The sequence below is a fragment of the Tachyglossus aculeatus genome, chromosome 16 (genome assembly GCF_015852505.1).
Source record: "Tachyglossus aculeatus isolate mTacAcu1 chromosome 16, mTacAcu1.pri, whole genome shotgun sequence".
Taxonomy (NCBI): Eukaryota; Metazoa; Chordata; class Mammalia; order Monotremata; family Tachyglossidae; genus Tachyglossus; species Tachyglossus aculeatus.
The window spans coordinates 25,504,926-25,530,397 of record NC_052081.1 but is presented as its reverse complement, the minus strand read 5'-3'; the positions used below and the strand labels follow the sequence as shown (position 1 = coordinate 25,530,397).

Below are 25,472 nucleotides of genomic sequence, written 5' to 3'. Positions count from 1 at the left end.
TGGATGTGTCTTTTTTCTGGCTACTTGGTGTGGTGGCCCAATTTACTTTGACCTCCTATAAATGAACAAATGAAAATTCAAATTGCCATTTGTTGGCTGTTCACATGTTTACTGAGAATAGCACACAAAAGCAAGCTTCAACTCACCCCCCGCCACCCACAAAGGTTTAACATGCAATTGTAAAACCGTAAGTGCTATCCCTAAACTTACCTTTCCCAAAATTTTTCTCCCATTCATAGCAGCTAATGCAGCAGCTGCATCCCTGTGTTCATAAAATTCCACAAAGCAATATGGGTCATTGCTTGTATGCTGCAAAACAGAAAATCCAACAGAAGAGTTGACCCTTCTGCTATCGGGTTGCTGAGAAGAAAATCCAGGAAAAAACATTACTGATAGCTAGAAATTTAAACAGCAACATTGCAACAGCCTATGAAAGCCTGTTTTTAATTGAGATTCTTGTAATCGGCTCAGTTTTGCTCACAAGAGTCCTATATTAATTGTTGCACAGATATAAGCCTTCAAGTGAATTTGTACCTACCAGAACTGATGAAATTATTATTAAAATATGGCTGTTGTCTAAAAGAAGGCCTTAAATGATCAAGGAAACTACAGTTCCTTTTGTGCACTACTCTGCATAGTGTTTTGTTAAGGGTCAAAACAAGACTACGAATTCCTCGCTAGATAGTAACTTTGATGGCAGTGGTCATGTAGACTAATCTACTGTACTCTCCCAAGTACAGTAATAACTAACACTATTAATTTAATTTGAAGTAGAACCCCCCCCCCCAAAAAAAAAAGTCAGAAATAGGGCCAAAGAATCAACCACCACGTATTTCCTCCCACCACTACATTACGCAGGAAGCCTCAAAGAATGCAATTTACATTTTAACAGTCATCTTCCCAAAGGCCTTATCCCTCTAGAAATTAAATAAAAATACAGCATAGACATACAACAGGAACACTGGAAAATCCATAGAAAGGTGCACTTTTCATTGACTGAAAGGGTGATGGAAACAGAAATAGGGGCCGGGTGAAACCTACCAATTTCAGAAGGGAATTCACTAACATTGGTAATTCAACATTCATGAGGACTAATCTCAAACAAGATTGTCTGCCACTGTTACAATCTAAATAATGAAGAAATACACGAGCTCAATTAAGGAATTTCTGAAACTAGGTCTGAAGGAAGAATATAAATCCAAAATACAACATAGAGTATATAAAATTTCATTCCGAGAACACTGTAACTCAAGGTGAAACTTTTTCAAAACACCCAGAAAAATAAATAACTTTTGCCACCTCTGGATGCTGGCGACTGCAGACTCAGGGTAGCCTGAACTGGATTTTTTCAGTTTCATGAATATTTGAAAATTATTCCATGGTGGTAAAACCTTCAATTACTCATGAAATTTGACAAACACTCTGACACAGTACTGAGAGCTAGCTTTACAAGAACATTATGTGCGTACTTTGAATTGTGTATACTAGTGCTGGTGGGAACTAAAAAGAAAGGGAAAAAGCCTTATTCCACATCTAAAGATGTACCCCAGGATATGCACGTATTCTTCCTCCCAAACCTTCTCTTGACCCCACTGCCCCTTCCAGTTTTCGCCCTATCTCCCTCCTACCTTTCCTTTCCAAACTCCTACAGCAAGTCGTCTACTCGCTGCCTCGAATTCTTCAACTCCAACTCTCTCCTGGACCCTCTCCAATCTGGCTTCCATCCCCTCCACTCCACCGAAACTGCCCTCTCAAAGGCCACCAATGACCTCCTTCTTGCCAAATCCAATGGTTCCTACTCTACCCTAATCCTCCTCGACCTCTCAGCTGCCTTAGACACTGTAGACCCTCCTCTTCTCCTCAAAACGTTATCCAACCTTGGCTTCATGGACTCCATTCTCTCCTGGTTCTCCTCTTATCTCTCCGGTCATTTATTCCTTCGTGGGCTCCTCCTCCCCCTCCCATCCCCTTACTGTAGGGGTTCCTCAAGGGTCAGTTCTTGGTCCCCTTCTGTTCTCCATCCATACTCACTCCCTTGGTGAACTCATTCGCTCCCGCGGCTTCAGCTATCGTCTCTATGCTGATGACACCCAAATCTACATCTCCACCCCTGTTCTTTCTCCCTCCCTTCCTCCCTCCAGGCTCGTATCTCCACCTGCCTTCAGGACATCTTCACCTTGATGTCTGCCCGCCACCTATATCTCAACACGTCCAAGACTGAGTCCTTATATTCCCACCCAAACCCTGTCCTCTTCACTGTGGATGGCACTACCATCCTTCCCATCTCACAAGCCCGCAACCTCGGTGTCATCCTTGACTCCGCACATAGCCAATCCGTCACCAAAACCTGCCGGTCTCACCTCCACAACATCGCCAAGATCCGCCCTTTCCTCTCCATCCAACCTGCTACCTTGTTGGTACAATCTCTCGGCCTATCCCAACTGGATTACTGCATCAGCCTCCTGTCTGATCTCCCATCCTCCTGTCTCTTCAGTCTATACTTCACTCTGCTGCCCTGATTATCTTTCTACAGAAACGCTCTGGGTATGTCACTCCCCTCCTCAAAAATCTCCAGTGGCTGCCTATCAACCTTCGCATGAAGCACGAACTCCTCACTATTGGCTTCAAAGCTCTTCATCACCTTGCCCCCTTCTATCTCACCTCCCTTCCCTCCTTCTACAGCCCAAACTGCACACTCTGCTCCTTAGCCGCTAACCTCCTCACTGGACCTCGTTCTCGCCTGTCCCGCCATCGACCCCTGGCCCACGTCCTACCTCTGGCCTGGAATGCCCTCCCTCCAGAGCCCTACTGAGAGCTCACCTCCTCCAGGCCTTCCCAGACTGATCCTTTTCCTCTGCTCCTCCTTCCCTCCCCCTTGCCCCTACTCCCTCCCCAAAAGCACTTGTGTATATTTGTACATATTACTCTATTTTATTAATGATGTCTATTTATCTATAATTCTATTTATTTTGATGCTATTGACGCCTGTCTACTTGTTTTGTATTGTTGTCTGTCTCCCCCTTCTAGACTGTGAGCACACTGTTGGGTAAGGATTGTCTCTACCTGTTGCCGAACTGTACTTTCCAAGCACTTAGTACAGTGCTCTGCACACAGTCAGTGCTCAATAAATACAACTGAATGAATGAATATTTGGATAGATGATGAACCACTTATATACTGAGATATACTTTCCCAGAGACTTAAATGTAATTTGGTACCTATCTAAACAACCCTGATGACCAAGTCTTTTTATTAAAAAAAAATTTACTGTAGATCAGTCCCAGCTGCTCCCATCCACTTGTCCCTTCCCCTTCACTATTCCTAGGGACTTTGAGCCCCTGTACCCTGAGACACGGCCTCTCTAATCTGCCTTCCAAGCTCCACCCTTCCACACTACCCCTCTAACTGCTATTTTTTTTTTTACTTTAAACCAGGGACTCATGCAGTTCCCACTCAATGTTTCACCATCATCGTTTCCCCACAGAAAGGGGCCAGGAAAATGTTACGGGGCCGCAAGGATCCCGATGGCCACATACCTGTGTTCTAGCCCTGCCTCACTGCCCTGAATGGTGAACCAAACAGCCTGGACCCAGCCAAGTTCCTTTTTGCCATTTTGATTTTTATTAAGCGCTCCCTATATGCAGAGCACTGTAGTAAGTGCTTGGGAGAAAAGACATCCCTACCCACAAGTTTACAGTCCAGAGGGGAAAACAGACTTTAAAATAAATTACGGCTGTGTACATAAGGGTTGTAAGGCTGAGGTGACTATCAAGTGCTTCAAGGAGGAAGAGAGAGTAGGAGAAAAGAGGGCTTAATTAGGGAAGGTCTCTTGGATAAGATGAGATTTTAATAAGGCTTTGAAGGGAGGGACAGCGGCGCTCTGTCCCATAGAAGGGGAGGGAGTTCCGGGCCGGAGGGAGGCCGTGGGCAAACTGTGGGCGGTGAGATAACTAATAATAATATTGGTACTTGTTAAGCGCTTCCTAGGTGCCAGGCATTGTACTAAGTGCTCAGGCAATACAAGCAAATTGGATCGGACAAAAACCCTGTCTCATGTGGGGCTCAGTTTCAATCCCGATTTACAGATGATGTAGCTGAAGCACAGAGAATTGAAGCAACTTGTCCAAGGTCACACAGCAGACAAATGGCAGGGCCGGGATTAGACCCCACGACCTTCTGACTCCCGGGCCCGTGCTCTATCCACTAAGCCATGCTGCTTCTCTAGATGGATGAGACCGATGAATAGGTTGCCATTAGAGTTTTTCCATGGAACTTAGAGAGTTGCTTTACCAATTCCTTTAAGCAAGCCCCTCTGTTCTTTCTTTTAGCTACCTGGTGGACAAGGAGACCGCGGGCATTTCTAGCTGTGATAAGAGAGAGCAACTCCCCATCAAGCGTCCACTTCCTCCCCGGCAACCAAGTGCAACGCTGAGTGAAGCATGAGAGAAATGGTGTCAGCTCTGCTTTCCTGTCCCCAGCAAAGGGAGAACGTACAAATGGGTTTCTTTTGCTTCGGCGGTGGCACAGCAGGGCAGGAGAGATTTCCTCCCCTTCCACTCACGCCCCATCTGAGGCCTCTTCTGAAGCAGACAACCCTACCTGCAAACCCCTGATTTAAAAGCAGCATGGTGGAAGCAAGGCAAAGGAAGGAGGGACTGGGGGTGGGACTATTTTCCCTGCGGTGATTAGACAAAACTTCAGACGAGGCTTCCAAATCCTGCGCTACATCGGCAACCAGGGCATAACGCATCTCTGGATTTCGTGTATTTTGTTCACTTGGAAGAGAGTGTGCCTGTGTACTGAAATAAGTACAGTCATGCAGAGTGAGTCCAACTTTACGTACAAGTTGAGTTACAGACTGGAAAAACTAAAAGCCAGAGTTTACAAAGCACTCTACATAGAAATTTGAGGTCCTCTACAGCTACCCAAATAGCTATCTCTTGAGAAGGCTGACGCTTGAAGACTAAAAGTCACCCAAATGCCCCTCATTTCACACTGGAAATCTAATCCTTTTCTAAATCTGAGAAAAGGAAGAATGCTTAGGAAGTGAAGCAAGAGAAATTGGAGGGGAAAGGGCCCAGCTTCTAAGACCATGGAAGGAGCAGAGCCTGACCTCTAAAAAAACAGCCAATTCCATGGGCAACGGAGTTCAGAAATATCTGCGCTCAGCCACCAGAATGATCATCCGGAAAGTCCCTTTACCCACCTCTGAAGAAGCCACTTTCACAAAATAAAGTGGGTAGTGGAGAAGAGGGAGGTCAAGGAAAATGTGTTGGTTCCATATGGAAGAAAGGATCAAGAGGTAAGTTTTTAAATAAAATTAAGGAGAGGGACGACGATAGCAGAAGTCTATAGCAGGGTATAATACAGTAGGGTAGATCAATCGGTAGTATTTATTAAGCGCTTACTGTTTCCAGAGTATTGTACTAAGCATTTGGGAGCGTACAATACAATAGTTGGTCGACATGTTTCCTGCCCACAAAGAGTTTACAGTCTAGAGGGGGAGAGAGGCATTAGAAAAATTACAGTTATTTACAGTAAGTAGATTGAGGCAGATTGGGAGTTCTTTGCTTAACTGATCTAAATTGCCTCTGGATAAGGACCTGGGAAGTTGAACTACCTAAACATCTACTAGCAAAAATGCAGCAGTACACAGATCAACAAATCAACATTTGGAAGGAACTGGGGACAATTTTCTAGCATGGAAAGTAGAGAAATCAACTAGGGCAGAAAGCCTTTTGATTGGATTCCTACTAACAGGAAATTAAATGTAAGAGTGAGTGAAATTGAGGGAAGGATGGTCCCACTGCAAAAGTGGCCCAAAGGATCCCAATTTCAAATAAAGTTCTGCAAACGTGGTAACACGTTATTCCAGAACGTAAGGACAAGAAGGGTAACCGGAGGCCACTTGGCTTAACTCACGACTATCCCACACGAGGGGTAAACAGAAAAACTACTAAAAAGTGGTCCAGATCACTAACCAGGAACACAGAAAGAGACAACACAAACCTTTCCTCAATTAATATTAAGCAAATGAGGATGATCGAAGAAAGGATAACCCTGTGGAGACTGGAGAGAAAAATCTGATTCACAGATGATTACAAAAGAGAAGGTTTTATATTTCTTTCATTTCTGCCTTTATAAAAAGGATTAATTGTGATCAGTTGACCAGATGGCCAACTAACATGGGAAGTCAAATTAAAACTCGAAGTAAATCTGTGGGTCCTCTGACAAAGTGTACAGTGCTTAGAAAGGGCAGGGAGCATTTTGCTAGTCCCCGTTTTCGGAGAATTCAAAGAGGCCAGAAGACCGAAAATGAAAAAACGTGAAAGATGATTCTGCAAAGACCTACCATCTTAACTTAAACACATATACTATACTAATCAAGCAATCTATCCGCATCTACCTGAAAGAGAAGAGACTTGGAAATAGCGGAGACGTCCCTGTTTACAGCAAATCACCCCAGGCCAATTTAATTTTGTTCTGTGATAGAACTAAATGTCACAGACAAGGGGGAAGCAATAGTTACCGACGAACTTGAAAAGCACTGCCTATTCCAGGAGGTTGAATTTCTGGACGACGACTGGGCAGGAGAGCCTTATTCTGATCTCTCGCCTCGATCTTCCACTCATGCTGTCCCTCAATCAATGGTACTTACTGAGTGCTTACTGTGCACAGAGCACTGTGTTTGGGAAACAGAGCTGGGAGACACAATCCCTGCCCACAGGGAGCGTACAATCTACAGGGGGAGACTGACAGCAAGATAGATTGGGGAATGGGAAAGTAGTGTATAGGAATATTTAGTATCCAGGTGTTACTCAGTATCCAGGGATACTCAGTCAGGATTATAGTCAACGCTGAGGACTGGGGAAATAAAGAGCTTAGTCTGGGAAGGCCTATTAGAGGAGATGTGATTTTAGGAGGGTCTTGAAGGTGCGGGAGAGAATGCTGGACTGTTAGACACGAAGGGGCAATGGAGCTCCAGGCTGAGAGAGAAAACATGGGCAAGGGTTTGGTGGCGGGAAAGATGAGACCAAGGTGCAGAGACTACGTGTTACAGAAGGGGAGAGTTCGAGTTGGGTTCAGTTAGGAAATCGGTGAGGTGAGGTAGGAGAGTTAAGAGGTGATGGCGAGGAGTTTTTAATACAGAGATGGTTGGGCAACCACTGAAGGTTTGAGTCGGGATATGGACTGAACGTTTCTTCATAAAAATAAGCCAGCAATAAAGTGAAGTATGAATTGGAGAAGGGAGAGACAGGAGGCCAGGAGGTCAACGAGGGAGGCTGATGCAACAGCAAAGGCAGGAGTGCTTGAGGGGGTGGTAGCAGTTTGGACAGAGCAAAGAGGATGGGTTTTAGTGATGTTGTGAAGGTAGAACTGACAGGATTTCATGATTGAATGAATGTGTGGGTGGAATGAGATTGAGGAGACAAGGATGAGAACGAGGTTACAGGCTTGTGAGACCGGGAGGAGAGAGGTGTCGTCTTTCAGTGATGGGAATCTCAGGGGAAGGACAGGAATTTTGGTGGGAAGATGAGTTTTCTTTCGCACATGTCAAGTTTGAGGTGCTGGTGGGACATCCAAGTAAACACGTTCCAGAGGCGAGAGGAAATGTGAGACTGCAGAGGGAGAGAGGTGAGGGCCGGGGAAGTGAATCTGGGAATAATCCACGAAGAGACGGCGGTTGAAGCAGTGGGAGTGAATGAGTTCTCCAAGGGAGTGGGTGTAGATGCAGAATAGAGAGAGATGCAGAATAGAGAGAGACGCAGAAATGAACCTTGGAGACTCCCACAGTCAGGGGGTATGATGTATACGAGGCGCCTGCGAAAAAGACGGAGAAGGAATGGTCACAGAGAATGAACAGAACAGGAGAGGACAGTTTTGGTGACACCCGAGTTAAAGTTTTCGGCAGAAAAGTGAAGGCCACTGGATTTGGAAAGGAGGTTACTGGTTATGTTAGAGAGAGCCATTACTGTGGAGTGGAGGCTGAAGCCAGATTGCAGGGGATGGAGGAGAGAAGCAGCACGGCCTAGAGGAATGAGGACCTGAGTTCTAATCCCTGCTCTGCCAACTGCTTGCTGGGTGACCCTGGGCAAGTCGCTTAACTTCTCCATGCCTCAGTTTCCTGAACTGTAAAATGGGGATAAATACACTTGTTTCTCACTCCTTCTTAGACAGCGAGCCCCATGTGGGACAGGGACTGTCTCCAACCTGATTAACTTGTATCTACCCCAGCACGCAGAGCCGTGTCTGACACTTAAATACATTCATAACAATAACAGTACAGTAGAGACAGCGAGTGTAGAAAACTTCAAGGTGTTAGGAGGGGAGCCCCATTAAAAAATGGGAAGACAAATTGACAAGTAAATAAAAGGCAACATTCAATGTCTTTAGATAGGTTTTTGCTATTCCTACCAAGCACAATGCTTACTATCCCAGAATGAGTATTGGTTCATTTTTAATTAAAATGTTAAACTGATCGACACCATATTAATTGGGTGGTCTTACCTCTGTAATCATTTTACAGCTTTTGCACGGTCCAATCTGACTGAATAATTGAAGAATAAGGACTTCCGTCACATCCCTGGAGAGATTACCTACATAGCTGCATTGGAGGGAAAAATACATAATTATCTTTAAACTCAGGGATTTAGTATCTCCTGGTCAGATGACAACCAAATTTTAAGGTGACAAGAGAATTATTACATGGCAACTCACTTGATTCATTTTTCAGCTGCCTTTAATAAATTTCCCAGTGTGATTCAGACCTGTTGACCTAACAAAATTTGAGCCTGAAAAGTTAAGAGGCAACAACTTTTTCAGTTCACTGGGTATTTAGTAAACTCTGAAAGGCAGTTTAATAAATGAAGCTGAGTGCCCCTACACGTAATGCATGTCCAAAAGGAAAGGGTCTGTAGAATCAGGCTCTTTATTTCAAAGATTTTCTGAGTCGATTTGATACATAAACATGTCCATATAAATATATATGTACATATATGTATATAGACACCCAAAACTTTATCCTCCCAGCCCTTAGCACAGAGTAAGTACCTTAGTAAATACCATCATCATCACGCATTTTTACTATTACATATTAAAGGTTTAAGATCAGTTCCACAGAAAGACTCTAAATCCTTTGAGATAAACCACTTTGAAGTTGCTGTGCCTATTAACGGTTGTTGGGTTTGATGGGGACGGATGGGTTAGGAAGCAGAGAGCTATTATTTTTTAACATCCAATTTTACTTTAACAAACCCAAATTCACTCACACAAGGACATCTGGTCAAACTCCCTGGAAAACAAGGGATAGTTATTTTTCTATTAATTTTAAAATTCACAGTGTCATATTCAACATCCCCCACCCCACACGCCTATTTTTTTCTACCCTGTTTTGCAGACTCAAATGTAAATATGCATTTTATGGTCTTTTTTTTCTAAGCTATTTCAGAGGTTTGAAAATTTGAGGTGAAGAAAATGCCCCAGGCTTCCCGATTCCAATGGCTTTTCCTGAGAAAAAGGGTACTTAGAAACTTGAGATTAATCTATCATCTTAGAAATGTGTTTAAAATGAATCCCCTTCCAGACCAACCCTTTCGGCATTCATTTACCACAGACAGGGATTCTTCCTTTGTAATGCTCTTAAGTGTTCTTTTGTGATGTGCTGTTGAATTTTAAGGCCCATATTTCTTCGGGTGCATTCTTGATTTCAAGATAATATGGCCTTCAAAGCTGCCCGAAGTTTACCTTGGCTCAAATGCCCCATTCTGTCTCTCCCCACCATGCTTTAAAATCTGAAGTACACCCAACTGTAACAGGACACGTGTTTTGACTAGGGAACTGAGAGAAAGAGGAAGCGTTTGTCTGATATCACAATTCTGGACACAGCATGTTGTGGTATCATAGTGAGAGGTTTACGCACACATGTGCATTGTCAAACACCGGGAATACTACAGCACTAATTTCCCATACCACAGTATGTTGCGAGAATGCAGCCTCCGCATGTTTACCAACTCTACTGTATTGCCCTCTTCCAGGCACTTAGTACAGTGCTCTGCACACAGTATGCGCTCAATAATTACCACTGCTTGACAGAACTGGGTATAAACTGATTAGCTGGAACAGAGATTTTGAAAAATCCCGTTTCAATAGCTCTTTGTTCCCGGGTTGGGATTAAATGATCTCTAGTATGTTAACATAAGGTGGCCTTTTCGCTGAATAAGATGCAAAAGAAAACACTTTGAATATTCTTTACATAATTACACATAGAACAGCTAATCCACATTTTCTTACCGGTACCCACTAACACGGCTATTTGATTCTCTAACCATATTTATTGAATATTTATCATATTGATATTGCTTCGGACAAGTGTTTGAGTCTTGGGAATGCAGTATTGTGCTCTACACTCTGTATCAATAGATCAATCAATGGTATTTATTGAGCGCTTACTGTCTGCAGGGCAATGAACTAAGCACTTGGAAGACTGCAAGATAACAGCATTGGTAGACAGGAGCTCACACAGGGAACCTATTTTGTTTAGTGCTTTCACTTAACCCTCTTATCATGGTGCAAATGAGCACCACTGTACCCAAAGAGAGCGAACTGGGGTGTATCAGGAAAGATCACTTTTTGTTAAAAGCACGAAAATTTAAGTCAATGACCAATTCCAGGGAAATTGTTTCCTTCAATGATATACCCCACACAATAGCTTCATTACAGTTCACCCTGCAGAGCTGGCAAGGCACAGGGCAAGCAAACTCCCATCCTAAAGCTGTAGATTCTGTTATTAGGACCGATATAGCTTGCTGTTTTACTCTCAAGCGCTTAGTACAGTGCTTATGACTCAGCAGGTGCTAAAAAAAAAAGGTCACAGATTAATTCTTGATTGGAATGCTGACTGCCTGTGTCACATAATAAGAAAATCATGTAACCAAGTCATTACCCAAAAATGATTTCCTCAAATAAGGGAGGAGTGATGAACTATTTTTGATGGCAAAAGGGAGAGAAAAAAGGCTTAGTCGATATTTTTTCCCTTCTGACGTTAAAATATATGTATTATAAGCAGCAGTATAAAATATGTCTACTATAAGCAATCATCTAATTACTTTAAAACTGCAATTTCTATTAATTGTACTAAAAAGGCCAAAGTAGCATTTCAAAATCTGTAGGGGAAAGACTTCAAGACGGTTTCTCCCATAATATTGCTTCCCTAATAGAATCCTACTGCTCTAAACATATCCTCATTAAACATTTACAGACTGTGGTTCATTCTATAACACACATTAAAGTGTCCCTTAATATATATCCAACTGCCCTATTTTATGGGAAAAATAGCCCAACCCTCACTCTGAAATTTAAACATGAGCCATATTTTTTCTTTCAAAACCATTCTAACACAACAAAACCATTTTGTGCAGTCATTTAAGGTAACTGAAAAAGAACGTTCCTAGCCTGTCACAGAATGGGGGACACCATTTGGAAATACAAATAGAAATTTCTATTTAGAAATACAAATAGTGCCCTTCTCTGAGCGTGTAACGGCATTTCATAAATAAGACCCTCCCCAGCAGTGCTGCAAAATCACCTAGATATGGGATGAACCAACCACCACCTTCGCTCCACCCCACCACCACGTGTACATCTCCTACCTTGCTAGAATTCCTTTGCAAGTGTAATGAAAAGAAATAAAATCAAATAAAACAAATTTCAAAGTGGCAGCTGAGAAGACTGACGATCCTGAAGTCCAGGATCCTTTCGCTTTATAGAAACAAGCGAACAAAAAATATAAAAACAAAACTTATTCCGAACTGAGGTCCAGAATCAAACGTCTCCGCTACCTCTGGAGTCCGGCACCCAGAACTTTGACCACGGGGGTGGCGGGGTGGTGAACCGTGGACTGAAAGATTGGAAAGTCCTGCCTATTTCCCAACTCTGCAAAATGAAGCTAGGTTTATGTAGATAAACTTATGAAACAACCCGCTCCCATTTTGAACAAATACCACAACACAATTTCTTTCATTCTGAAGAACATTTCTGAAAATGTACGTGTTCTAAATTAAGATGGTGGAAGTCTGGGCGGCAAATTTAAAAAGTAAATGCAGATTAACCCTGTGGCTTGTCAAAAGTTAGAAACAGTAGATGTAATGTAGGGATTGTGCTTTCGGTAAATCCTAGGATAAAGAAAATTTCACTTGAGGACACGTCTTGACCATCAAAATGCTCAACCGCTTCTCCAGCACCAAAATGAGTTCTATCTAAATAGATGGGCACTGTTGGAAGAATGCTTCCCGACTCCCAAGATACATGAAAACCAAAATGTGTAGGGAAAGCACAAATTATAGAAGAACTGGGAGCACTCTGGCCTCGTGGGAAAATCCGTTGGCCTGGGAGTCGGAGGACCTGGGCTCTAATCCCAGTTCTGCCCGTTCATTCAATAATTCAACCATATTTATTGAGCTCTTACTGTGTGCACAGCACTGTACTAAGCACTTGGGAAGTACAAGTCGGCGACATATAGACGGTCCCTATCCAACAACGGGCTCACAGTCTAGAAGGGGGAGACAGACAACAAAACAAAACATGTGGACAGGTTTCAAGTCGTCAGAATAAATAGAATTAAAGCTAAATCCACATCATTAACAAAATAAATAGAATAGTAAATATGTACAAGTAAAATAGAGTAATAAACCTATTCAAACATATATACAGGTGCTGTGGGGCGGGGAAGAAGGTAGGGTGGGGGGGGGATGGGGAGGAGAGGAAAAAGGGGGCTCAGTCTGGGAAGGCCTCTTGGAGGAGGTGAGTTCTCAGTAGGGCTTTGAAGGGAGGAAGAGAGCAAGCTTGGCGGATGTTGGGAGGGAGGCCATTCCAGGCCCGGGGGAGGACGTGGGCCGGGGGTCGACGACGGGACGGGCGAGAACGAGGCCTAACGGTGAGGAGATTAGCGGCGGAGGAGCGGAGGGTGCGGGCTGGGCTGGAGAAGGAGAGAAAGGAGGTGAAGCAGGAGGGGGCGAGGGGATGGGGAGCCTTGAAGCCGAGAGTGAGGAGTTTCTGCTTGATGTGCAGGTTGACAGGCAGCCACTGGAGATTTCTGAGGCCTGTTGCCTGCGGTGTGACCTTGGACAAGTCATTTAACTGCCGGGTGCCTCAGCTTCATCATTTTACGACTGTGAGCCCTATACTGCAGAGGGACTGTCCAATCGGATTAACTTGTATCTACCCCAGAGTTTAGAACAGTGCTTGACACATAGTAAGCCCTTAAATACAGTAAGCGTTTATTATTTTACTCTATATCCAGTTCTGCTAAAACACGTGCTTCCACTCCCCAATTTATTATACAGCAATGAAAAGAATTGGAGACCCAAATCACCCGGTGTCGGTACAAACCAATCCACAAACTGGCATGGGTAAGTTCGGGGAAAGAACGCATGTGTGGTAACAATCAAGGTGAAGTGCGGTTAGACTCTTCAGGCTCTGCATTAGCCTTACTGTACTGGAACATATGCTATTTTCTGCTTTCGCAATTTTGCAATATTTAATACAGTTAAATAACGAGTGGCAAAGGTGTAAAAGCATCAGGCTTGGGGTGGACACATTATAGGACCTTATGTACCTTCCAACCCGGTGCCCCTCATTCCTAACCCATTACTTTGCATTGAACTGATGGTTATTAAAATGGAATAGTCCCATAACACAAGGTCCTTGACAAACACAACCCCTGCGTTACGGAAAAACTTCTATGATATTCCAACATGCAGTCCTTTCTTACCCAGGGCAAACAACCCCGTGCTTCTACCAGGTCTGTGGCTCACGCCACTAACATTATACAGTAAAAAGGGACAATGATCTCTGTAGAAAAAAATGAGTGTACTTGCACATGTTGATGCTTTTGGTTACTGGTTCTGGTTACCTGTAGCATAAGCAGCATGGTCACTAACATTATACAGTAAAAAGGGACAATGATCTCTGAAGTAAAAAAATGAGCGTACTTGCACATGTTGATGCTTTTGGCTACTGGTTCTGGTTACCTGTAGCATAAGCAGCATGGTCACTAACATTATACAGTAAAAAGGGACAACGATCTCTGAAGAAAAAAATGAGCGTACTTGCACATGTTGATGCTTTTGGCTACTGGTTCTGGTTACCTGTAGCATAAGCAGCATGGTCACTAACATTATAAAGTAAAAAGGGACAATGATCTCTAGAAAAAATGAGCGTACTTGCAAATGTTGACGCTTTTGGCTACTGTTTCTGGTTACCTGTAGCATAAGCAGCATGCTACTTTTCATACTTCCACTGTTTTTAATATTTTTACAGCAGAAGGCCAATTATCAGAAGCCCTGTTGCCCAAATGACTGGTGGGATACGCTGGCCAGCTAGGACGATCGAATGGAAAAAAAGCCAACGGATAGGGTGGATACCTGAATAAAATTGGGAAAGTCCAATTATAATCCAATTTGGGTAATTCACCGTATTGATTAACTTGTATTGATCCTAATTAGGCTGAATCATCGGGCTTTTCTCTGTACCACCCGCTCTATCTTCAAGTCAGCACTTCATTTGTACTGCGAGAGTTGCCAAGGCACGAAACCCGCCGGATCAATTTCCCACCCTGTCTCGGGAAGCTTAAGGGCTGGGGGTGGCAGGGGGTGAACCTCCACCTCCTCTTCCATCCCCCAGCTCTAGAACTCCTGGATCCCAGTGCGAACCCTACTCACTGGGAAACCCCATCACCTGGGGCTAAAAAGGGACCCAGGAACTCCACAACGGTGGCTGAGCCAAGCAAATCCCAGCACGAATTAGGCGCTACTTTCGACATACTTGAGAAGACATAGACACCGTTAATCCTGGATGGGAAGGAAGAGTTCTGTAAACCAGTGAAAACTTCACAGGCACCCGAGAACATTTTTAGTAACAGCAACACCTTAGTGTCATTAGCTGCAGGAGAAGAAAAAAAAAAAGGGGGAGCATTCAGAAATAATTTTACTGTTAAGCATCAGAACCACGGGAACTGAAAGAGCCCAGTTGAAAAAAAAGACACCTTATACCCCTAACGTCTTGGTTGAAAATCCAATGGGGGGCAACACGTTCAGCAGCCTGACAGCAGGTAAGAGAGTCCGCGCGATCGGACCGCTCCATTACTCCGTGGCGAATTTAAAACGAGGTGCAAGTGCCCCTCTCAAGGCCAAATCAAGGCTACTTTAAGACTAATTGTAAGGTGACATTTACTCTGCAAAGCGGAGTCCTGCCACGTCGACGATGAGATCAATGGCAGAACCAGTACGCGACTCACTAAAGCGGATTTTTATCTTGCATTATGATTAAGCGGCACTTTCCTTAATTTGGCAAGTTTTTTTTTTTTACCGATTTTAACGGACTGGGCAAATAGAGAAAACGGAAAAAGTTTGGATTAAGCAGAATTACCCACTCGGCCGTACACCCAAAAGCGAAATGTAAACTGAGGTCGATATAAAAAAAATAAATAATTAAGCCAGCATAATACTAAACTAAAGAAAGCAATCCAACACCACTAAGCACTACAAGATAAATTCATATCGTAGGTAATTAATATTTAAAAACCTACCTAGTAGCTAACACCACATTGTTTTCTGCAGATAGAACCATGTGTCTGAGCTTGTGTGTGTCTGTAGAAAAAAACCTCACTAGTAACAAACACACAGGCATTTCTGGGCATAGTTAAGAAGAGAAATCTTTGTTAAAAGTACAATTTAAAAAAACTGCCAACTTCCTATGTATCGGCAACCGCCAAAAAGTACGAAGTGAATTTAAAGAAGTACTCCTTAACTTTCACCCAAAAGGAATTTGTGACGTCTCTCTTCCAACCATATTATCCTGGATCCTTTGGGAGTTGGGAAATGTCTCCTACGGCTGGACTCAAGATTCGAAAGGCGATGGGAAGGGATGGGAAGCGAAAACCTGACAAATAAGAACCAACGTTTCCTTTTAGGCTGAACTCGGACATATCCACTTCCATCTCGACTTGGAAACAGGGCGGAAAGCTATTAGGGTGTCTGTAGACGGGGCGATTCTTCGACCTGGAATGGTACCTCATCTTAACTTCGTGTAGCATCGCTAGCAGAAACGTTTACTGAGCACTGAGGTACCGAACTAGGCACGGGGCGGGGATAACGCGTAATTCAATGTGGTCCCTACTTTTTGTGAATTTACACTCTTGGGAGAGTGAAGGGAGGGACTCGGGGAGACACTGCAAGAGAAAAGAGACAGGACGGTGGCACTGTGAGACATACCTGAAGGGACACATTTGGAAGCTGGATCTGATTAGAGCTATAAAGACCGATCCCGGGAAGACGCCAAGAGGGGTTAAGGCATTTTTGACCTGAATGAGCTGGACCCCCCCAAAATTTCAGCATTCTCCCCTTTCCTTAATCCCGGCTTGAGGATGACACGCGACGTTATCGGCGGGCGGCATCCCCTCCATCCTTGGTCAGCCGGGAGTTTAAACCCGCTCGGTCCCCCGGCCCACTGTTGGGTAGGGACTGTCTCTATGTGTTGCCGACTTGTACTTCCCAAGCGCCTAGTACAGTGCTCCGCACACCGTAAGCGCTCAGTAAATACGGCTGATTGACTGAGAAGCAGCGTGGCTCAATGGAAAGAGCCCGGGCTTGGGAGTCGGAGGGCATGGGTTCAAATCCCGGCTCCGCCACTTGTCGGCTGTGTGACTGTGGGCAAGTCACTTCACTGTGCCTCAGTTCCCTCATCTGTAAAATGGGGATTAAGACTGTGAGCCCCCTGTGGGGCAACCTGATCACCTTGTAACCTCCCCAGCGTTTAGAACAGTGCTTTGCACATATTAAGCGCTTAACAAATGCCAATTATTATTATTATTAAAATGGGGACTAAGACTGTGAGCCCCCGTGGGACGACCTGATCACCTTGTAACCTCCCCAGCGCTTAGAACAGTGCTTTGCACATAGTAAGCGCTTAATAAATGCCATTATTTTTTAGACTGTGAGCCCACTGTTGGGTAGGGACTGTCTCTATATGTTGCCAACTTGTACTTCTCAAGCGCCTTAGTACAGTGCTCTGCACACAGTAAGCGCTCAATAAATACGATTTACTTATTGATTGATTGATTGACCTGGCCATGGCACTGACCGACGGGCCGATGGCGAGTCTGTCCCAGCTCTGAGTTTTCGGGGGGCAACCGGGCAGAGGGCACGGAATGACATTAAGGCCAAACCTGCCCCCCGCTCGGAGGAGGTTCTCTGGGCCTCTTGACACGTCCTCATCCAACAGGGGAATGGGTGGGTGGGGAAACTGAGGCGGGGTTCAGAAGATGGACCGTCCACTCTCAGCGGCTCCGCAGCGTGGCTCGGTGGAAACAGTTTGGAGTCGGAGATCACGGGTTCAAATCCCTGCCCCGCTACTTGTCAGCTGTGTGACTCTGGGCAAGTCACTTCACTTCTCCGTGCCTCAGTTCCCTCATCTGTAAAATGGGGATTAGAAGTGCCTCATCCGTGAAATGGGGACTAAGCCCCCTGTGGGACAACCTGATCGCCTTGTATCTCCCCCAGCGCTTAGAACAGCGCTTGGTACATAGTAAGCGCTTCATAAATACCATTATTATTATTGCGGGCTTCCCCACACCCCCTTTTCCAGGTGAAGGCCATCCAAGGTGGGCCCGGGGGGGGGGGGGGGGGGGGGGGGGGAATGGGAGACTCTGCACACGTATGTCCACACAGACGTCTACATACACTCACACACGTGAACATGGAGACGTATGCCCACACAGACGTCTACATACACTCACACACATGGCCACGGAGGCCTCTCTAGGGCGGGGGAGGCCCGGAGAATGAAGCGGGCCTGGGAGAGGGGCCTGCCAGGGCTGTTGCCAACTTGGACTTCCCAAGTGCTCAGTACAGTGCTCTGCACACAGTAAGCGCTCAATAAATATGCCTGAATGAAGGAATGAATGAATGAATGAGTCAGCAGGTCCTGAGGAGAAGAAACTCGAGGAGGGGGGGCCGCCCTTCGCGCCTGGACCTCCTGTCAGCGGCGAGGAGGGGGAGGATAATAATAATAATAGTAATGATAATAACAATGGCATTTATTAAGCGCTTACTATGCGCAGAGCACAGTTCTAAGCGCTGGAGAGGTACAGGGTGATCAGGTTGTCCCACGTGGGGCTCACAATCCTAATCCCCATTTTCCAGATGAGGTCACTGAGGCCCAGAGAAGTGACTTGCCCCAAGTCACACCGCTGACAACTGGCGGAGCCGGGATTTGATGATAGTAATAATAATAATGGCATTTATTAAGCGCTTATTATGTGCAGAGCACTGTCCCAAGCGCTTAGTCCAGTGCTCTGCACACAGTAAGCGCTCAATAAATACGATTGATGATGATCCCCTTCCTTCCTCTCCCCCTCGTCCCCCTCTCCATCCCCCCCATCTTACCTCCTTCCCTTCCCCACAGCACCTGTATATATGTATATGTTTGTACATATTTTTTACTCTATTTATTTATTTTATTTGAACATATCTATTCTACTTATTTTATTTTGTTAGTATGTGTGGCTTTGTTCTCTGTCTCCCCCTCTTAGACTGTGAGCCCACTGTTGGGTAGGGCCTGTCTCTATATGTCGTCAACTTGTACTTCCCAAGCGCTTAGTACAGTGCTCTGCACATAGTAAGCGCTCAATAAATACGATTGATGATGATGCTGACGGGGAGGTACAGGGTGATCAGGTTGTCCCACGTGGGGCTCACAATCCTCATCCCCATTTTCCAGATGAGGTCACTGAGGCCCAGAGAAGTGACTTGCCCGAAGCCAAACCGTTGACAACTGGCAGGGCCGGGATTTGATGATGAAGGGAGGCATCTTCGGGAGGAAAGGCCTCCACACACACACACACACACACACCCCCAGGCCGCTGACTCAATCACATTTATTGAGCGCTTACTGCGTGCCGAGCACTGTACTAAGCGCTGGGGGAGGTACAAGGTGATCAGGTTGTCCCACGTGGGGCTCACAATCCTCATCCCCATTTTCCAGATGAGGTCACTGAGGCCCAGAGAAGTGACTTGCCCAAAGTCACACAGCTGACAACTGGCGGAGCCGGGACTTGATGATAATAATAATAATAATAGTAATAATGGCCTTTATCAAGCGCTTACTATGCGCACAGCACTGTCCCAAGTGCTTAGTCCAGTGCTCTGCACACAGTAAGCGCTCAATAAATACGATTGATGATGACGGGGAGGTACAGGGTGATCAGGTTGCCCCACGTGGGGCTCACAATCCTCATCCCCATTTTCCAGATGAGGTCACTGAGGCCCAGAGAAGTGACTTGCCCAAAGCCACACCGCTAACAACTGGCAGAGCCGGGATTTGATGATACTAATAATAATACTAATAATGGCATTTATTAAGCGCTTACTATGCGCAGAGCACTGCTCTATGCGCAGGAAAGGTACAAGGTGATCAGGCTGCCCAACGTGGGGCTCACAATCCTAATCCCCATTTTCCAGGTGAGGTCACTGAGGCCCAGAGAAGTGACTGGCCCAAAGCCACACCGCTGACAACCGGCGGAGCCGGGGTTTGATGATAATAATAATAATAATAATGGAATTTATTAAGCGCTTACTATGCGCAGAGCACTGCTCTAAGCGCTGGGGAGGTACAAGGTGATCAGGTTGTCCCACGTGGGGCTCACAACCCTCATCCCCATTTTCCAGATGAGGTCACTGAGGCCCAGAATGAAGTGACTTGCCCCAAGCCACACGGCTGACAACTGGCGGGGCCGGGATCTGGTGACGAAGGGAGGCGTCTTCGGGAGGAAAGGCCTACACACACACACACACACACACACACACACGCCCAGGCCGCTGACTCGATCAATCGCATTTACTGAGCGTTTACTAAGTGCAGAGCGCTGTGCTAAGCGCTTGGGGAGTCCAAGCTGACGGAGGGGAAGACAGGCCCCGGGCTGAGGGGAAGGAAGGCAGAGAGACGGGTGGGCCCCTCGGGTACTCACAGGGTCCGGGGCTGCCCGTCGTCCTCCATCATGGTGGGTGCGACGGGGAGCTCCTAGGACAAACAAGGGGAGGGGAAGGAGGGAGGGGGGGAGGGAGGGAGGGAGGGAGGGAGGGGGATGGGAGGGGAGGGGGGGGAAGGGGAAGGGGCGACGGCGGCGAGGCCGGCTGAGGCGCGGCCCGCTGTCCCCCGGCCCGCTCCGGACGCGCCGCTCCGAGCAGGAGCAGGAGGAGGAGGAAGAGGAGGCTGCACAAAATGGCCGCCGCCCCCGGGCCGGGCAGGAAGCGGCCCGCCGCGCAGGCGCCGCCCCGCCGCGCGACGCCCGACCGGGGCCCCGAGGACCGGACGGCCGGACGGCCGGACGGCCGGCAGGCAGGGCTCGGCCGGGGACGCCGAGTTCCCCCCCCGCTCCGGACCCCCGGAGCGCCCGTCCGCCCGCCCGCCCCGCACGGACGGACTGACTGACTGACTGACTGACGGGCTGACGGGAGGGAGGGCGGCCCCGCGGAATTGTGGGCCCGGCGCGCGCCGCGGGGGCTTCTGGGAGCTGTAGTGCGGGCGGGCGTCACCGCCGGCGGCGACGGGAGATGTAGGCGGCCGCGGACTACAAATCCCAGGGGGCTCTGCGCGCGCGCGCGCGCCCTGTCAGGCATTTTAAGACCGCCTTCTGGGGCTGAGGGAATTCCGCGCCTGAGGGAAGCGCTGTTCTCGGGCGTCCAGCGCTTACAACGGTGCTTTGCACGTAGTAAGCGCCTAACAGATGCCGTCGTTATTGTCATTAATATTAAAAAGGAGACACGCTGTTATAAGCAAATGAAAAGTCGGGCCTGAGGCCGAAAGTGGAATCTCCTCAGCAGTAGAAACCTCCGGGGTCCGTAACAGTTGCCCTGAGGGGATTCATTCATTCATCCACTCCATCGTATTTATTCAGCGCTTACTGTGTGCAGAACACCGTACTAAGCGGTTGGGAAGTCCATTCATTCATTCCATCGTATTTACTGAGCGCTCCAGCGCCCGCCCGCACGGACGGACTGACTGACTGGCTGACTGACGGGCGGGCGGCCGGCCCCAGGGAATTGTGGCTCCGCCGCGCGCCGCGGGGGCTTCTGGGAGCTGTAGTGCGGGGGCCCGGCGGGCGTCACCACGGGAGATGTAGGCGGCCGCGGACTACAAATCCCAGGGGGCTGTGCGCGCGCGCGCGCCCTGTCAGGCATTTTAAGCCTTCTGGGGCTGAGGGAAGCGCCGCGCTCGGGCGCCCAGCGCTTGCAACAGTGCTTTGCACGTAGTAAGCGCCTAACAGATGCCGTCGTTATGGTTATTAATATTAAAAAGTAGACACGCTATTATAAGCAAATGACAAGCCGGCCCTGAGGCCGAAAGTGGAATCGCCTCAGCAGTGGAAACCCCCGGGGTCCGTAGCAGTCGCCCTGAGGGGATTCATTCATCCATCCATCCATTCGTTCATTCCATCGTATTTATTGAGCGCTTACTGTGTGCAGAACACTGTACTGAGCGCTTGGGAAGTCCATTCATTCATTCCATCGTATTTAGTGAGCGCTTACTGTGTGCAGAACACTGTACTGAGCGCTCGGGAAGTCCACTCATTCATTCCATCATATTTAGTGAGCGCTTACTGTGTGCAGAACACTGTACTGAGCTCTTGGGAAGTCCATTCATTCATTCCATCGTATTTATTGAGCGCTCCAGCCCCCGGAGCGCCCGCCCGCCCCGCACTGACGGACTGGCTGACTGACGGGCTGGCGGCCGGCCGGCCCCGCGGAATTGTGGGCCCGGCGCGCGCCGCGGGGGCTTCTGGGAGCTGTAGTGCGGGGGCCCGGCGGGCGTCACCACGGGCGACCGGCGGGGACGGGAGATGTAGGCGGCCGCGGACTACAAATCCCAGGGGGCTGTGCGCGCGCCCCGTCAGGCATTTTAAGACCGCCTTCTGGGTCTGAGGGAAGCGCTGCTCTCGGGCGTCCAGCGCTCATAACGCTGCTTTGCACGTAGTAAGCGCCTAACAGATGCCGTCGTTATTATTATTATTATTATTATTATTATTAAAAAGTAGACACGCTATTATAAGCAAAGGAAAACCCGGGCCTGAGGCCGAAAGTGGAATCGCCTCAGCAGTGGAAACCCCCGGGGTCCGTAGCAGTCGCCCTGAGGGGATTCATTCATTCATTCATCCATCCATCCATTCATTCATTCATTCCATCGTATTTATTGAGCGCTTACTGTGCGCAGAACACCGTACTGAGCGCTTGGGAAGTCCATTTATTCATTCCAACGTATTTATTGAGGGCTTACTGTGTGCAGAATGCCGTACTGAGCGCTTGGGAAGCCCATTCATTCATTCCATCGTATTTATTGAGCGCTTCATTCATTCATTATTGAGCGCTTACTGTGTGCAGAACACTGTACTACGTCCATCGTATTTATTGAGCGCTTACTGTATGCAGAACACTGTACTGAGCGCTCGGGAAGTTCATTCATTCATTCCATCGTATTTATTGAGCACTTACTGTGTGCAGAACACTGCACTGGGCGCTCGGGAAGTCCACCCATTCATCCCATCGTATTTATTGAGCGCTTACTGGGTGCAGAACACTGTACTGAGCGCTAGGGAAGTCCATTCATTCATTCCATCGCATTTATGGAGCGCTTACTGGGTGCAGAACACTGCACTGAGCGCTTGGGAAGTCCATTCATTCATTCCATCGTATTTATTGAGCGATTACTGGGTGCAGAACACCGTACTAAGTCCACTCATTCATTCCATCGTATTTATTGAGCGCTTACTGGGTGCAGAACACTGCACTGAGCGCTCGGGAACTCCATTCATTCATTACATCGCATTTATGGAGCGCTTACTGGGTGCAGAACACTGCACTGAGCGCTCGGGAAGTCCATTCATTCATTCCATCGTATTTATTGAGCGATTACTGGGTGCAGAACACTGTACTAAGTCCACTCATTCATTCCATCGTATTTATTGAGCGCTTACTGGGTGCAGAACACTGTACTGAGCGCTAGGGAAGTCCATTCATTCATTCCATCACATTTATGGAGGGCTTACTGGGTGCAGAACACTGCACTGAGCGCTCGGGAAGTCCATTCATTCATTCCATCGTATTTATTGAGCGCTTACTGGGTGCAGAACACTGTACTGAGCGCTAGGGAAGTCCATTCATTCATTCCATCGCATTTATGGAGCGCTTACTGGGTGCAGAACACTGCACTGAGCGCTTCGGAAGTCCATTCATTCATTCCATCGTATTTATTGAGCGCTTACTGGGTGCAGAACACTGCACTGAGCGCTCGGGAAGTCCATTCATTCATTCCATCGCATTTATGGAGCGCTTACTGGGTGCAGAACACTGCACTGAGCGCTCGGGAAGTCCATTCATTCATTCCATCGTATTTATTGAGCGATTACTGGGTGCAGAACACTGTACTAAGTCCACTCATTCATTCCATCGTATTTATTGAGCGCTTACTGGGTGCAGAACACTGTACTGAGCGCTCGGGAAGTCCATTCATTCATTCCATCGTATTTGTTGAGCGCTTACTGGGTGCAGAACACTGTACTGAGCGCTAGGGAAGTCCATTCATTCATTCCATCGCATTTATGGAGGGCTTACTGGGTGCAGAACACTGCACTGAGCGCTTGGGAAGTCCATTCATTCATTCCATCGTATTTATTGAGCGATTACTGGGTGCAGAGCACTGTACTAAGTCCACTCATTCATTCCATCGTATTTATTGAGCGCTTACTGGGTGCAGAACACTGTACTGAGCGCTCGGGAAGTCCATTCATTCATTCCATCGTATTTATTGAGCGCTTACTGGGTGCAGAACACTGCACTAAGCGCTTGGGAAGTCCACCCATTCATTCCATCGTATTTATTGAGCGCTTACTGTGTGCAGAACACCGTACTAAGTCCACTCATTCATTCCATCGTATTTATTGAGCGCTTACTGGGTGCAGAACACTGCACTGAGCGCTCGGGAAGTCCATTCATTCATTCCATCGCATTTATGGAGCGCTTACTGGGTGCAGAACACTGCACTGAGCGCTCGGGAAGTCCATTCATTCATTCCATCGTATTTATTGAGCGATTACTGGGTGCAGAACACTGTACTAAGTCCACTCATTCATTCCATCGTATTTATTGAGCGCTTACTGGGTGCAGAACACTGTACTGAGCGCTAGGGAAGTCCATTCATTCATTCCGTCGCATTTATGGAGCGCTTACTGGGTGCAGAACACTGCACTGAGCGCTTGGGAAGTCCATTCATTCATTCCATCGTATTTATTGAGCGATTACTGGGTGCAGAGCAGTGTACTAAGTCCACTCATTCATTCCATCGTATTTATTGAGCGCTTACTGGGTGCAGAACACTGTACTGAGCGCTAGGGAAGTCCATTCATTCATTCCATCGCATTTATGGAGGGCTTACTGGGTGCAGAACACTGCACTGAGCGCTCGGGAAGTCCATTCATTCATTCCATCGTATTTATTGAGCGATTACTGGGTGCAGAACACTGTACTAAGTCCACTCATTCATTCCATCGTATTTATTGAGCGCTTACTGGGTGCAGAACACTGTACTGAGCGCTAGGGAAGTCCATTCATTCATTCCATCGTATTTATTGAGCGCTTACTGTGTGCAGAACACTGTACTGAGCGCTCGGGAAGTCCACTCATTCATTTCATCGTATTTATTGAGCGCTTACTGTGTGCAGAACACTGTACTGAGCGCTTGGGAAGTCCATTCATTCATTCCATCGTGTTTACTGAGCGCTCCAGCCCCCGGAGCGCCCGCACGGACTACCCGACTGACTGGCTGACTGACAGGCGGGCAGGCGGCCGGCCCCGCGGAATTGTGGGCTCGGCGCGCGCCGCGGGGGCTTCTGGGAGCTGTAGTGCGGGGGCCCGGCGGGCGGCACCACGGGCGACGGGCGGAGATGGGAGATGTAGGCGGCCGCGGACTACAAATCCCAGGGGGCTGTGCGCGCGCCCCGTCAGGCATTTTAAGACCGCCTTCTGGGTCTGAGGGAAGCGCTGCTCTCGGGCGTCCAGCGCTCATAACGCTGCTTTGCACGTAGTAAGCGCCTAACAGATGCCGTCGTTATTATTATTATTATTATTATTATTATTAAAAAGTAGACACGCTATTATAAGCAAAGGAAAACCCGGGCCTGAGGCCGAAAGTGGAATCGCCTCAGCAGTGGAAACCCCCGGGGTCCGTAGCAGTCGCCCTGAGGGGATTCATTCATTCATTCATCCATCCATCCATTCATTCATTCATTCCATCGTATTTATTGAGCGCTTACTGTGCGCAGAACACCGTACTGAGCGCTTGGGAAGTCCATTTATTCATTCCAACGTATTTATTGAGGGCTTACTGTGTGCAGAATGCCGTACTGAGCGCTTGGGAAGCCCATTCAT

General features: G+C 47.3%; 1 protein-coding gene across 4 annotated transcripts in view; it reads right to left on the bottom strand.

Annotated features, from left to right (window-relative positions):
* Nucleotides 1-20,103, bottom strand: part of TIAL1 (TIA1 cytotoxic granule associated RNA binding protein like 1) — a 31,943-nt gene extending 11,840 nt beyond the window's left edge. The window contains exons 1-5 of one of the 4 annotated variants that reach the window (XM_038758098.1): nucleotides 20,021-20,047; nucleotides 15,584-15,644; nucleotides 8,509-8,605; nucleotides 211-309; nucleotides 1-55 (exon numbers count right to left, since the gene is read on the bottom strand). In XM_038758098.1, the coding sequence (XP_038614026.1) occupies nucleotides 1-55; nucleotides 211-309; nucleotides 8,509-8,605; nucleotides 15,584-15,624 (292 nt within the window). In that variant the 5' untranslated portion in view covers nucleotides 15,625-15,644; nucleotides 20,021-20,047. Of the gene's footprint in view, nucleotides 56-210; nucleotides 361-8,508; nucleotides 8,606-15,583; nucleotides 15,645-20,020 lie in introns of those variants that run through there. The other 3 variants (XM_038758095.1, XM_038758094.1, XM_038758096.1) reach the window with 3 other exon arrangements.
* Nucleotides 20,104-25,472: the final 5,369 nt, after the last annotated feature.